Source organism: Delphinus delphis, chromosome 10 (genome assembly GCF_949987515.2).
Source record: "Delphinus delphis chromosome 10, mDelDel1.2, whole genome shotgun sequence".
NCBI classification, from domain to species: domain Eukaryota; kingdom Metazoa; phylum Chordata; class Mammalia; order Artiodactyla; family Delphinidae; genus Delphinus; species Delphinus delphis.
Window position 1 is genome coordinate 64,744,370 of NC_082692.2, and position 12,584 is coordinate 64,756,953.

Here is a 12,584-nt window from a genome sequence, read left to right on the forward strand (position 1 = left end):
CTGAGGGGAGAGAGATAGGAGAGGGGCCTTTACTGTCGAACCCCAGACAAAGTGTCTCAAACTCCAATCATCTGTCTCTGAAATCACAGCCTCTGACCTGGGGAGAACCCTTATCTCCTGATCCTCCTGCCTCCCCTAATCCTACGGGGTCCCAGTGTGTCACCTCTCATACCTGACCCCTCACAAAATGGCACTTACTTTGGGGCCAGTGACTCCAGGAAGTCCCCGTAGGCCCTGAAAGGGGTTCAGAGATTTGGGTTTGGGAATAAGGATGGAGTAGAGGGTTGATGGCTGAGGGTGGGGGCTGGAGCTATGCCCACCACGCTCAGAATCCCTGGCCTCTACACTCACCGGCTCACCCGGGGTCCCAGGTTGTCCTGGGAGGCCTGGGGCTCCATCTTCACAGTCACCCTGAAGGAAAAACAGGTGGGTAGAAGACCCTGCTCCCAGCACCCAGAGGCCTCACCTCAGAACTGGGACACCAAGAAGTCAGATCTCCCACCTTTTCTCCTTTTTCTCCAGGGGGGCCAACTGAGCCTTGGGGTCCACGGCTTCCAGGAAGACCCTAGGAGGAGGTGAGTAAAAATGTGAGCCCCAAACTGAGGTCCAGCACCCACCCACTGCCCCAGAAGAGCCCCCAGCTCCTCTATCCACACCCCAGAGCATGGGCCACAGGGTCCCCAGCAGAGCCTCAAGGCTCCCTCACCGGCAGCCCAGGCTCCCCTAAAGCAACGCTGCCATCACCTGGTCCAGGGGGACCCTGGGAAAGAACAGCAGGTCAGGGGATGGCCGGGGGGAATCAGACTCCAAGCCACCCCCAGCATAACTTGCCCCTCACTTACCCGCTCCCCACGATCACCTTTCTCACCCTGGAAGAGAGATCATGACACGTGACCCTGGACTACACCTCCACACCCCAAGATACCAGGAGGAATGAGAGTCTTGGGGTCAAACTGGATTACAAAGTTCATGGAGGAACTGAGGAGTCATGGGTGGGGGTGGTCAAGAGGTCACATGAGCTCAGAGTGACCAGCAGGGGTTGTGTGGGTTTGAATGAGGTCACCAGGTCACTGGATCACATGGAGGTGATGAGACTATATGGCGGTCATGCTCTCACCTTCACAGCTGTTCCAGAAAATCCTGGGGGACCACGGGGTCCTGGGTCTCCCAATGGGCCACGAGATCCAGGGGGACCCTGATGGAAGAGACAAAATATAAAGTAAAACCCCATAGACCCACCCCATTGGTTCCCCCATCACACATCACTCCCCCCCACACCATACTCCAGAACTTACTGGAGGTCCAGGGTCCCCTTTCTGTCCAGGAAGCCCTGGGCCCTCGCCTCCAATGACTCGTCCAGGCTCTCCCTGCAGGACAGAGAACAGCAGAAAGGATTCAGGGTATGGGAGCCTTGAGGTAGGAGAAGCCCCTAGAGGTCCCCAGCTATTCCTCATCATGCCTTAGGCCCCACACAGTGTCTGTCCTGGGGCAACCCTGTTCCTCCCTTGGACATCCTGGCTTGGTTCCCTCCCCTCCCTCCTTCACCTACCGGCTCCCCCTTTGGGCCTCGAGGTCCTCGCTCTCCCTGAGGACAAAACAGAGCAAAGGGTGATGCTTGGTCTCAGTGCATTTCAGGGTGGGCCCCTACAAGCCAACCTCGCTCCACCACCCCAGCTCCCCACCCTGCAGAAAGGGCTCTGGGAAGACACTGTGGAGCAGAGCAACTTACTGGTTCTCCACGAGGACTGGGCCACCCTGGGGAGCCCTATAAATGGAGGCCAGAGTCAGCCCAGTCAGACCACCCCACCCGCTCAAGCAAAGCATCCCACCATGTGAACCGTGAGGGCAAGGCTCGCTCACCTTCGGGCCGGGGCTTCCAGGAGTACCAGGGCGGCCAGGGCTGCCTGGAGGCCCATCTGCCCCAGGGAAGCCCTAAGGAGGCAAAGAGGTTAGGGCAGGAAGGGACCCTCCCTCAGTGCCCCTGGTTCGCTGGAGGAGCCCCGACGGACTATTCTTCACCTGAACCCCTCACCCCACAGGCCCCTGAGCATTGTTGGGGGTACAGCAGTGATGTATGTACCCTGTGAGCTGAATGGAGCCGAACCCCAGGCACAAGGGCAGTGATGAGGCCAGGGCCTTCCCTGCCCCTTGGACTTGGAACTTCCACCCGGGCTCTCCAGGGGATCTCAAAACCCCACTGGTCCCCCCTAATTCAGATCCTTCCCCAAAGTCTCTGCTGTGGTTGATAATGGCCACTTAGGCTTCTAGGAATACTCTGTGTTTCTAACTCTGTTTTTTCATTCCCTCTTGTAAAAACCCTAAGGAAGCTTCGAGGATTGTCTTAGGGGAACCTCAATGGTCTCTACACTCACCCTCTCACCCTTCGCAATGGTACTTCCAGGAGGTCCCTGGGGGCCAGGAACACCCATCCTGCCCTGAGAGAAGAGAGCAGGTGAAGAGGCAGTACGCCGGTCAGGGGACAGAGGACAGGTATGGGGTGGCACTCACCGGGAGGCCGGGGGGACCAGGAGGCCCGGCTTGTCCTTTTAGCCCCTAGGAAGGATGATCGGTGAGCCCTGTGCTGCTGACCGCCCCCTGACCCACTGAGCCCCCAACCCATTCTCTATCCCCCACCAGAGCCACTCACCATCTCTCCGGGTTCCCCCTTCTGGCCCTGGGGAAAGATGTGTCGGGCGACGGTCAGAGTGGCAAGTTCCAAGAGTGGCCCTCACCCACCCTCTCAACCCTGGACACTTACCTTTGGACAATGCACCGAGCAAGGGTCTGGCTGTAGCTGTGGACACAGGGTCTCCTTGAGGTCAGCCGTTCTACCAAGAGCCCCCAGACCCTCTGTTTTTCACCACCTAGTCCCCCAGAGGCCCCTTCCAAACCTGGGTGGTCAAAGCCGTCTGACACAGGGCTGTTGCCAGACTACTGACTGCCCGGTCCAAGCTTGGACCATCATCCACGGCGAAGAAGGTCTGGGCAGAGTCCATGCCTGGCACCAAGCGACGCAGCTGTTCTGGGTCAGCTCCTGCCAGGCCCAGCATCATCACTTTGAGCCCTAAGGAGGGGTCCAGCAGCTTGCATGACGGCCCTGCTGGGGCCAACCCTATTCCCAGGCTCCATTCCCACCAGCCCTGCTCCTCACCAGCAGCCTGGGCCTCACGGATAGAGCTGAAGATGTCACCTCTCAAGGGCTCATCCACCAGTAGAACCATCACCCCCGGCACATGCCGGCGTCGTCCAGGGGCATCTGGTGCCAACAGGTATCTGTGAGCTGTAACCACTGCTGTGCCTGGGAGAAAGGTCATGTCAGAACCCAGGGGCACCAAGCTCCCCATGGGAAAGCCCCAAGAATCCATGTCCACTGTAGTCCTTACCCAAGTTGTTCCCACTTGGGTCCGTGTAGGGGATGTTGCGGATCTTCTGCCGGATGACACCAAGGTCATAGGAGCTGTTCAGCGAGAACAGTGGGGAGGGCCGGTGACTGTAGGACAGGAGGCCAACCTAGGGTGGGGAGACCACAGAGCCTGGGGAGGATGACACAGCAGGGACAGGGGACACAGAGCCTGGTGGGAGACACAGAGCCCAAGGTGTGTAACTAAACCTGATCTATTAGGGGGTCAGCAGTGATGGTAGGATACGGAGCCAACCAGCAAGTGAGGCAATCTGGAGCCTGGGGAAGGGCAGGGAGAAAGCCTGGACCAGTGGTGGGACAGGGAAATGGTGTGGGACCAGGGGTGGGCAGGGACAGGTAGGAGTCTGGCTGCCTCTGGGGCCAAACCTGGATGGCCTGTGGCCCAAGCGGCCCAAGTGCAGACACCAGACGCTCCAGGGCTCGCTTCACAGCCTCTGCGCGATGAGCATTGTCTCGAGTGGTATGCAGCAGGAACACCACGTCCATCAGGCCATGGGGACACACTGCAGGAAGGGAGCTGAGTTACTGAAGCAGTCAGCCCATCTAGCTACTCTCTTGGGCCCCTCCCACTGGGCCCACCATACCTGGGGTCTGTGTGACCGAGGCCTCAGGACCCTGTACACCCTCCCGGACAGGTGTCAGGGAGAATATGTAGGAGACACCAGGCTCTAGCCCTGTCACCTGCTGGGAGCTTGAGATCCCCGGAAGTGTCTGTGAGGCCCCAGGCAATTCTGCAGAGGACAGAGCTCAGTTAAACAGGAGGCCCTCCATGGAGCCCCCACTGCCAGCCCACCCGAACACTGGCCTCCCCATCACCTTGGCCAGGGCCTCTGAGTGGCTGCCAGAATAGGATGTAGCTGGATACCCCAGACACCGGGGTCCAGGCCAGAGTCACTGAGTCGACTGAGGTGTCTACAACACGCAGTTCAGTGCTTGGGACACGAGGTGACTCTGAAGGAGGAATCAAAGACTAGGGATCCGAGTATGTGTCCCGAGAACCCAGAGGAGAGAGATCTAAGGAGATCCTGGGGCAGATTCATCTTAGTGAAGGAAGTCACCAGAGGTCATGCTGGGATCACCCCGGATCAGGAATGGTAGGGGGGGGCTACAGGAGGAGTCACTCAGGGTCATGGGGTACAGGAAATCAGGGTGGGTCATCGGTAGGGGTAAGAGCACACCAGTGTATGCAGTTACTTCTGAGGGGGGCCCTTCTCCAGCTGTCCCCAAGACACTCAGCCATATACGGTAGTGGGTCGCTGGCTCCAGCCCGTCCAGTTCGTAGCTGCTGAGTTCCGGCCCCAGGACCTGGGACTGTTCCTGGCCACCTGGGGCAGGCATGAGAGGGGGGCAGGGGCACATAGGAGGATGCTACAGACCAGCATTTATGGACACGCCCACCTCACTGACCCCCCCCACGAACCTTACTGACAATGACCCCGCCAGCCTCACTGACTGATCCTGCTGATGGGGTCCACCCTCCTGACTGATCTCCTGACCCTGCCCGACTGACCCTCATTGATCCCACGCAGCTAGGTGACTGATACCAGGTACCTTCAGCGATCCGCAGACCCCCACTGACAGACCCTGCCCACTCTCACTGATTTCACCGACCCCACCCCCACCCCCGCCCCATTGGTGCCTAACCTCCCTACCGGGGGCACATCTCACCCTCAGGTCGCCAACGCAGACGGAAGCCGCGTGCCCCGGGCACCGGCTGCCAGCGTAGCCTCAGGGAGTGCTCCCCTCGCTGCACTACACGAAGTGTCTCCACGGCTGGTGGAGCCTCCTCAGGCGCTAGAGAGAAAGCACAAAAATCAGGGAGGCTCCGTCCCCAGTTAATCTCTGTGCCAATCCCAGACCAACCCTGGAACACGCACCGCCCCCAACAGGCCCCACTGCCTATCCCAGGCTACATCCCTCCTCCCCCCGAAGACCCCGCCCCCACAGGTTCACTACCAATCCCTGGACCCTCTTCCATTCCCGAGAACAAACCCCGCCCCCAAACCGTCCAGGGCACCAATCCAAGGCTCGCGCCAGCCCGAGCTCTGCCTACGCGTGGTGACGACAATGGAGACAGGTGCGCCCTCACGGTCCCCCACAAGTGCAGTCACTCTCACTGAGTAGCTGACGCCGCCTTCAAGGCCCCGTATCTCTGCGGAGTCCGTGTTTCCTGGGAGCATCTCCTGTCTCGTGGGGCCACCTGGCCAGGCGAGCATAGGGCAACGATTAGGGATAGGGGTGGCTGACCAAAGGGGCCAATCCCAGCCAGGAAGGGCAAGGGCAGGGTCAGGGAATCATACCCTCGCTCCGGCCCCAGGCCAGTCTGTAAGCTGTGGCTCCAGTGACCCCCACCCAGGTGACCCGGAGAACATCACTGGAAGCATTGAGGATCTGCAGCTTCGAGACACTGCCCACGGGCTGAGGGTCTGGGGGAAGACGCAGGGAAAAGGGTCAGGGGCCACTGGCAGAGAACAGGGCAGAGAACAGGGTGGCAGAACAGGCATGTTCAACGCAGGGAGGTCTATCTGAAGGTCAGTATGAGGTTACTGTGGACGGGTCAGTGCAGGCAACTTCTGAGTGGGAAAAGATCAGTGCCTCAGAGTGGGCAGTGTGGAGCAGCCAGGAGGTCACTGTGGGTGGACTCCTAGTCAATGTGGGGTACGTCAGTGTGGGGAGAGAAGTCACGAGAAGAGCTGTGATGGAGCAGGCAGCTGGAGCAGTCAGGAATACGCAGCAGGACAGGGTAGCCAATGAGATGTGGTTGGCAGATGGCCAGGGTCCACTTACCAGTCCTTACAACCACAGAGGCAGGGGTCCCATCCACACCAGCCATACGGGCCCACACATGCACTGTGTACTCGGTATCTGGCTCCAGCCCATCCAGCTCAGCCACTGTGGCCTCCCCAGAAACCAACTGGGATTTCTCTGGGCCTAGGAGTGAGGATGAAGGTAGCTCTAGGACTAGCCAGACTCTGCCCCCCAATGTCCCACCTGGACCCCGAAGAAACCCCTGCTCCCATTCCACCCAGGCCTGCCCCCGACAACCTCCAAAACCTCTGGTCCCTTCCCAAACCCCTGGTGCCCACCGTGGCCTGAGTGCCAGGAGACCCTGTATCCTGTGGCACCAGGAACCCTGTTCCAGGTGATGGTGACAGATGAGCTGCTGACTTGAGTAACACGGACTGTCTTCACTGGGCCCAGCGGGTCTGGTGGAGAGAGGCAATGGGGAGTCTGATGGAAGAGGCAGTGGAGGGTCTGATGGGGGAGGGATGGGGGGGACATCTAATAGAGGAAGGCAATGGGAGTCTAAAGGGAGGCAAGGATTTGATAGCGGATGCAGTGAATGGATCAGATGGGGAAGGAGTGGGGGTTCTGACAGGGGGGATAGTAGAAATCTGAGGTGGCAGGTGACAGGAATCTGGGAGACCAGAGGGTCTGACAGAGAAGGTAATAGGGTTCCGACGGAGGACTAGGAAGCAGTGAGGGGGTCTGACAAAGAAGAAAAGTGTAAGTCTAAGAAGATGGTCAAGTCTGGCAGAAAAGGCAATGGGGTCTGAGAGATGAGGTGCTGGAAATCTGAGGGCAAGAAGAGCGGGGTGTTAGGGGACAGGCAGAGGAATCTGAAGAAGGCAGGGGCTTAAAAGGAGGCAAGGGAGACTGAAGGGGGAAGCAGGGCCTCTGAGGGAGGAGGCAGTGGGGATCTAAAGGGGGAGACTGGAGTTCTGTGGAGAAGCAAGGGTCTGAAAGGGAAGGCATGGGGGTCTGAAGGGCCACTGGAGAGAGAGAGAGCCAAGGGGCTGGGTCAGGCCCTGACCAGTTCGAGCCACGGTGATTGCAGGTGGGCCCTCCTCTCTCCCTCGCAATGCTGACACAGCCACCTGGTAGGAGGTTCCAGGTCTCAGCCCCATGATATCTGTGGCAGTAGACTCTGAGGGCAATGTCTTGCTGGACTCCAGACCTAACGTCAGAGAGAAATGTTGGCATGGCTCCTGCCTGCCCCTTGGTCCCCCATACCCTGATCGTTCCCTTCAGCAACCCTCCCGCACATCCCACACTGACCATTGTCTGTCCTCCAGCTAACCCGAAATCCACTGGCTCCAGGCACAGGTCCCCAGGCCACCCTCACTCGTGTTGCGTCTGACGCCACTACCTGCAGCCCTGGGATGGCAAGTGGGGTTTCTGGCTCTGGGGATTAAAGATAGAGGTCAGGGATCAAAACCAGGACCAGAGTGAGTCAGGCAGCTGTCCCCCACAGCCCTCCTGCAGTGCTCACCCCTGCGAACAGTGAGGACGCTGGCACCACCCTCTCGGGTGCCTACTCGAGCTGACACCCGCACTGTGTAGCTCAGCCCAGCCCGGACGTCATCCAAGTCAAAAGCTGTCTGACTCCCAGGAAGCACCAGGCTCCGCTCGACCCCTAAGGGAGAAGGCAGGATAGGCAGGCAGGGGTCAGTGAGAGATGGGAATGTGGGATGAAGGTGCTCAGTGATGGACAGAGATACAAGATGAAAAGGGTCAGTGGGGGCAGGACAGGAATAAAGATGCAGACATAGAGAATGGACTTAAGGACACGGGGAGGGGGAAGGGTAAGCTGGGACAAAGTGAGAGAGTGGCATGGACATATATACACTACCAAACGTAAAACAGCTAGCTAGTGGGAATCAGCCGCATAGCACAGGGAGATCAGCTCGGTGCTTTGTGGCCACCTAGAGGGGTGGGATAGGGAGGGTGGGAGGGAGGGAGACGCAAGAGGGAATGGGGACGTATGTATATGTATAGCTGATTCACTTTGTTATAAAGCAGAAACTAACACGCCATTGTAAAGCAATTAAACCCCAATAAAGATGTTAAAAAAAAAAAAGAAAAGGGTCAGTGAGGGATGGGACATGGGACGGAAAGGTGTGAGAGATAAGGACAGGGGTAAAAGGAGTCAGTGATGCACAGCGACACAGGATAATGGGCCAGTGATGAATGGGGACACATAATGACAGGAGTCAGTGGAGAAGGACATAAGATGTAGGATGTCAGAAGTCAGCGGACAGCGACATGAGTTGACAGGTCATCGACAGACAGTGAGGTGGAGTCAGTATTGGATGGGGACATGGGAGAACAGTGGTCACAGCTAAGGTTATAGAAGGGCGGGGGTTGAGCTTGTGGTTGTGGAGAAGGGTGAAAGCCATGGCCAGGGAGGTGGGGCAGGGAGTGGAGACAGATCCAGATGAAGAGACAAGCAGGGTCAGGGCAGGGAGCAGACAGACCCTGTGATGGGGTCTGGTTCGGTGCCGTCTTGGGAGGTGGATGGACAAGGAGAGAGGAGGAGGCTGTAGAGACCCCGGAGTGGAGAAGGGCTGGAAAGGCTGGAATGGTTTGAAAGGCTGGAACTTTAGTGTGTGTACGGGTCTTGCTGTGTCCCCCTCACCCTGGATGCTGCGCACGGTGATCCGATACTCGGTGGCGCTGGGAACTGGGCTCCAGGACACTCGCACTCGCTGCCCAGGCAGCTCGGTGGCCTGTAGGTCTGTCACAGGGCCCACGGGCAGCTCTGGCCCTGTTGGACAGCACAGCCTGAGAGGCAGCCTGGGGCCCCTGTACCTTCCCCTCTCACTTGGCCGGGCCCACAGAGCCCTCACCAGGGGGGACCACAGTTGCAGGCGTGGCCACCTCGCGGCCCTCTAGCAGCGTGTAGAGTGTGAGGCGATACTCAGTGCCTGGCTGCAGCCCATCCAACTGGTAGTGGGTCACGTCAGAGGGCAGCACCACCTTCTGTGGCACCTCCAAGCCTGCAAGATGACAGGGTCAGGCCAGCTGAGGCCAGGTCTGGACCCAGCCTGCCCACCCCACCCTCCTGCACGGACCACTCTCACGCCGCCACTCCAGCCGGTAGCCACGGGCCTTAGGCACCAAGTTCCAGGAAAGAAGGATGGATGTGGGGCCCAGGATGATGGGACGCAGGGTCTGCTCAACAGAAGTGTCTGCCCAGGGCACATGGGAGGTCAGTGGCCTCTGTGCCCTGCCAGCCTGCCCACCCAGCCTGAAGAAAGCACCCAGCCCTCTCACCGGTGCGGGCAGTCAGGGAGGTGGCAGGCCCCACGCTCCGGCCAAGCAGGGTGCTCACGGTCACCTCATAGTCTGTGCCAGGCTCCAGGTCACGCAGCAGCACTGACCCCTGCCCAGGGCCCAGCTCCTGCTGCTGCGTGGCCCCACCTGCACGGGGGGCACAGAGGGGTCAGTGGGTCTTGCAGACTTAGCACCCTACAGTCCTGTCTGAGGTGCAGGGACTTCCTTCAGCCCACACCTCTGACTCACCACTGAAGACCCGCCATGTCACGCGGTAGCCAGTGGCACCTGGCACACCCCGCCAGGCTACCAGGAGGCTGTGGGCTGTGGTGTTCTGGATGGTCAGCTCCAGTCCCTCCAGAGCAGCTAGGGGAAGGTCCCACCAGGGATTAGTGAGTCCAGAGTGGGGAGGGGTTACTGGGATGGGTGGTTAGGTGAGCAGGGTCAGAGGTTAGCAGAACTGCTCACTTGTCCAAGCTGTCCCACTCACGGCCTCCCCGATGCTGTTGGCGTAGAGGGCAACCACCGTCACTTGGTACTCAGTCAGTGGCCGGAGACCCTGCAGCCTCATGCTGGTCTCACCTGCTGGGACGCTCACCTGCCCAGGGTCAGAGGTCACTTCATCTTGGCCAGCTAAGTCCCCAGCCCTCCACCTACCACTGCTGACATCCTTACCTCCCGCCGTTCACTCGACAGTGGCTGTCCCAGCCCCGTCAGGGGCGTGTACTGGATCTTGTAGCCAGTCACAGGGCCACTGGCCGCTGTCCATTGTACTCTCAAGGATTGACTGCCTGGCTCAGACAGCACCAGGTCTCGTGGACCAGAGGTTGAGTCATTGGCTGGGAAAGGGGCAGTCAGGCAACCAGGCAAGAGAATCAGGGGTCAGCACTTATGGTACAGCACCGGGCTCAAGGGTCAGGAGCACGTGGGATGGAATCAGCACTCCCAGGTTGGGGTTCGGGTCAGGGTCCAGGTCAGGGCACACAGGGTGGGCAGGAACTCACAGGGCAAGGCCACAGGCACGCCACCTGCACTTGTGCACACCCTCCGGGAAACAAGAGGCAGTAGCGTCCTCAAGATGTTGAAGTCGTTGACAAAGAAGAAGAAATCGCTGGTCGGCTGTGAGGCGATTCGCTTCAGCTCCTCAGGGTCGGCATTCTTGATCCCTGAGGTGATGCCCAATCAGGGCTCAGCTGCCCACATGCCCTCTGACTCATCCCTGCCCCAGCTGACCTGTCACCCCAGCTTGGTACTCACCCACAGCAAACAGCTTGACTCCCTGCCCCTTCAGCCTCTGGGCAGCTGTGTCCACCAGGTCCTGGGACTTCCCATCTGTGATGAGGATGCAGACCTGGGGCAGGTGCAGGGTCAAGTCAGGACTGCTTCAGACACTTACTTGGGGTCACCTTGGAAGGAAGGCATGGTAGGGTGAGAGATCACCTTGGGAACACCAGGTCGGGCCAGCTGGGGCAGAAAGACACGGTCAGCCACGTGGAGAATTGCAGCTCCTGTGCGCGTGTTGCCTCCCTTGTAGCTGATCTCTCGGATTGCACGGATCACATCACCTCCTGAGCCAAGCGCATCCAGGCCAAATTCTGTCCTGTGGGGAGGCGGGTGGCAGCAGGCTAGGAGTAAGGGCTTTTTCTGGTCCTGGCCTCTAAGAGGCCTCTGGAATGAGGGTTGTATCAGGCCCCCTTGAGAGTCCACTTGGTTCTGTGATTCCTACCTTCCATCTCTGAAGCTCCCAAGCTAACAAACTCCTTAGGTACCCAACTGTGTCACACCGGTGGCTGGGCCTGGGCAGGCCTGGACCCCTTGGGGCTCCCAGGCTCAGGTACCAGGATGTCTGGTTAATTAAATAATGGTAGGAAGAAGGGCCCAGTTATAAGCAGGTGGACACTGGCCAGACAGGGAGGCCCTCTGCTGAGTGAGAGAGGCTGAAGGCATCAGGAGGCTAGAACAAGGAGAGTCCAGCAGGCACAGGGCATCTCAAGTCATGGGTCCCCTTCTAGGCCTCTCCATCTCTAGATCAGAAAACACAGCTCCTATCTTTGGCAAGGCACTATTCAGAAGGGGTCTCAGATGTGAGGGCTGTACCTAGGAGATCCCTGCTTCTGTCTTAAGAAGATGTCCTGGCTCGTGGGAGGGGGGGATCCTCTGGGTTCCCTAAAGCCTAACCTAGGGGTTTGGGGGCTCTCTGCTTCTTTCTGGGGGTGGGGTCCTGGTGGGTCCAGCTGTGGGGAGCCACTCACCGTGGGTCATCGCTGTACTGCACGGCAGCGAAGCGCACACCCTGTGCACCGGCTGCCCCGGAGAAGGGCAGCACCAGCCCCTCAAGGAAACCCCTCACTTCGCGGAAGTTGCTTCGGCCAATGGACGAGGAGCCGTCGAGTAGGAACACGATGTCAGCGGCGTAAATGCGCGTGCAGCTCACTGGGGCAGGGAAAAGCGATCACGATTTTTTCTTGGGGCCCACCCACCCCCTACCCTCACTGTGGTCCCTTGGGGCTGGGGAGGGGAGTTGGCCTCATTCACTGTGCAAACGGGCACAGGCTGGCTTGGGCCTGGGAGCGGTGGAGGCAACAGAGGTGGGGCCTGGAGCGGAGTCTCACGCGGAGGACTAGTGGGGAGGGAGAGTCGCCGGAGCGGGTGTGGATCTGGGACTTAGGTTGGCGTCTGGGGACCAGCGCGGAGTGACATAGGGTAGGGGAGCCACGCACAACTGGATGCAGTTTCGGAGATGCAGTGTGGGTCGCGGAGGGTTTGGGGAGTCCAGGGAGAATTAGGAGAAATGCATAAGTCGAGGAGGGTGGGAGGCGGGATCCAGGATGAAGGTCGAGTGGAGTCGCGGGTGGCAGGGTGCAGTGCCCTGGATGGGGTCCTTCCCTGCCGTACCCACCTCTCTCCCTGTGCTGGGCCCACACTCGGGGAGCCCCTGCCAGGATCCCCGCGCAGAGCGCAGCCACCAGGAGCCGCAGCCTCATCCTGGGTGAGGGAAACGGTCAGCCAGGACCCCGCCTCTGTCCCTCAGCCTTGGCGGGTCCAAGGCCAGCGTTCTCCCACCCCCAGTCCCGGTCTTGCCTGCCGGTCCGCCGGCTCCGATCGC

The 12,584-nt window shown here is 59.5% G+C and overlaps 1 protein-coding gene across 1 annotated transcript in view; it reads right to left on the reverse strand.

The window, feature by feature from the left end:
* Positions 1 to 12,462, reverse strand: part of COL7A1 (collagen type VII alpha 1 chain) — a 31,674-nt gene extending 19,212 nt beyond the window's left edge. The window contains exons 1-41 of the mRNA XM_060022411.1: positions 12,378 to 12,462; positions 11,731 to 11,911; positions 10,919 to 11,078; positions 10,736 to 10,829; positions 10,483 to 10,644; positions 10,154 to 10,317; positions 9,947 to 10,076; positions 9,728 to 9,844; positions 9,479 to 9,625; positions 9,277 to 9,393; positions 9,052 to 9,201; positions 8,841 to 8,969; positions 7,695 to 7,838; positions 7,481 to 7,606; positions 7,236 to 7,379; positions 6,508 to 6,627; positions 6,209 to 6,352; positions 5,722 to 5,847; positions 5,475 to 5,621; positions 5,090 to 5,215; positions 4,600 to 4,746; positions 4,238 to 4,372; positions 4,006 to 4,152; positions 3,788 to 3,924; positions 3,384 to 3,510; positions 3,152 to 3,298; positions 2,892 to 3,064; positions 2,759 to 2,794; positions 2,648 to 2,674; positions 2,509 to 2,553; positions 2,373 to 2,435; positions 1,861 to 1,932; positions 1,730 to 1,765; positions 1,550 to 1,585; positions 1,296 to 1,367; positions 1,118 to 1,195; positions 843 to 869; positions 707 to 760; positions 503 to 565; positions 352 to 411; positions 199 to 234 (exon numbers count right to left, since the gene is read on the reverse strand). Coding sequence (XP_059878394.1) covers positions 199 to 234; positions 352 to 411; positions 503 to 565; positions 707 to 760; positions 843 to 869; positions 1,118 to 1,195; positions 1,296 to 1,367; positions 1,550 to 1,585; positions 1,730 to 1,765; positions 1,861 to 1,932; positions 2,373 to 2,435; positions 2,509 to 2,553; positions 2,648 to 2,674; positions 2,759 to 2,794; positions 2,892 to 3,064; positions 3,152 to 3,298; positions 3,384 to 3,510; positions 3,788 to 3,924; positions 4,006 to 4,152; positions 4,238 to 4,372; positions 4,600 to 4,746; positions 5,090 to 5,215; positions 5,475 to 5,621; positions 5,722 to 5,847; positions 6,209 to 6,352; positions 6,508 to 6,627; positions 7,236 to 7,379; positions 7,481 to 7,606; positions 7,695 to 7,838; positions 8,841 to 8,969; positions 9,052 to 9,201; positions 9,277 to 9,393; positions 9,479 to 9,625; positions 9,728 to 9,844; positions 9,947 to 10,076; positions 10,154 to 10,317; positions 10,483 to 10,644; positions 10,736 to 10,829; positions 10,919 to 11,078; positions 11,731 to 11,911; positions 12,378 to 12,462 — 4,431 coding nt within the window. The remainder of the gene's footprint in view (positions 1 to 198; positions 235 to 351; positions 412 to 502; positions 566 to 706; positions 761 to 842; positions 870 to 1,117; positions 1,196 to 1,295; positions 1,368 to 1,549; positions 1,586 to 1,729; positions 1,766 to 1,860; positions 1,933 to 2,372; positions 2,436 to 2,508; positions 2,554 to 2,647; positions 2,675 to 2,758; positions 2,795 to 2,891; positions 3,065 to 3,151; positions 3,299 to 3,383; positions 3,511 to 3,787; positions 3,925 to 4,005; positions 4,153 to 4,237; positions 4,373 to 4,599; positions 4,747 to 5,089; positions 5,216 to 5,474; positions 5,622 to 5,721; positions 5,848 to 6,208; positions 6,353 to 6,507; positions 6,628 to 7,235; positions 7,380 to 7,480; positions 7,607 to 7,694; positions 7,839 to 8,840; positions 8,970 to 9,051; positions 9,202 to 9,276; positions 9,394 to 9,478; positions 9,626 to 9,727; positions 9,845 to 9,946; positions 10,077 to 10,153; positions 10,318 to 10,482; positions 10,645 to 10,735; positions 10,830 to 10,918; positions 11,079 to 11,730; positions 11,912 to 12,377) is intronic.
* Between the last annotated feature and the right edge of the window lie 122 nt (positions 12,463 to 12,584).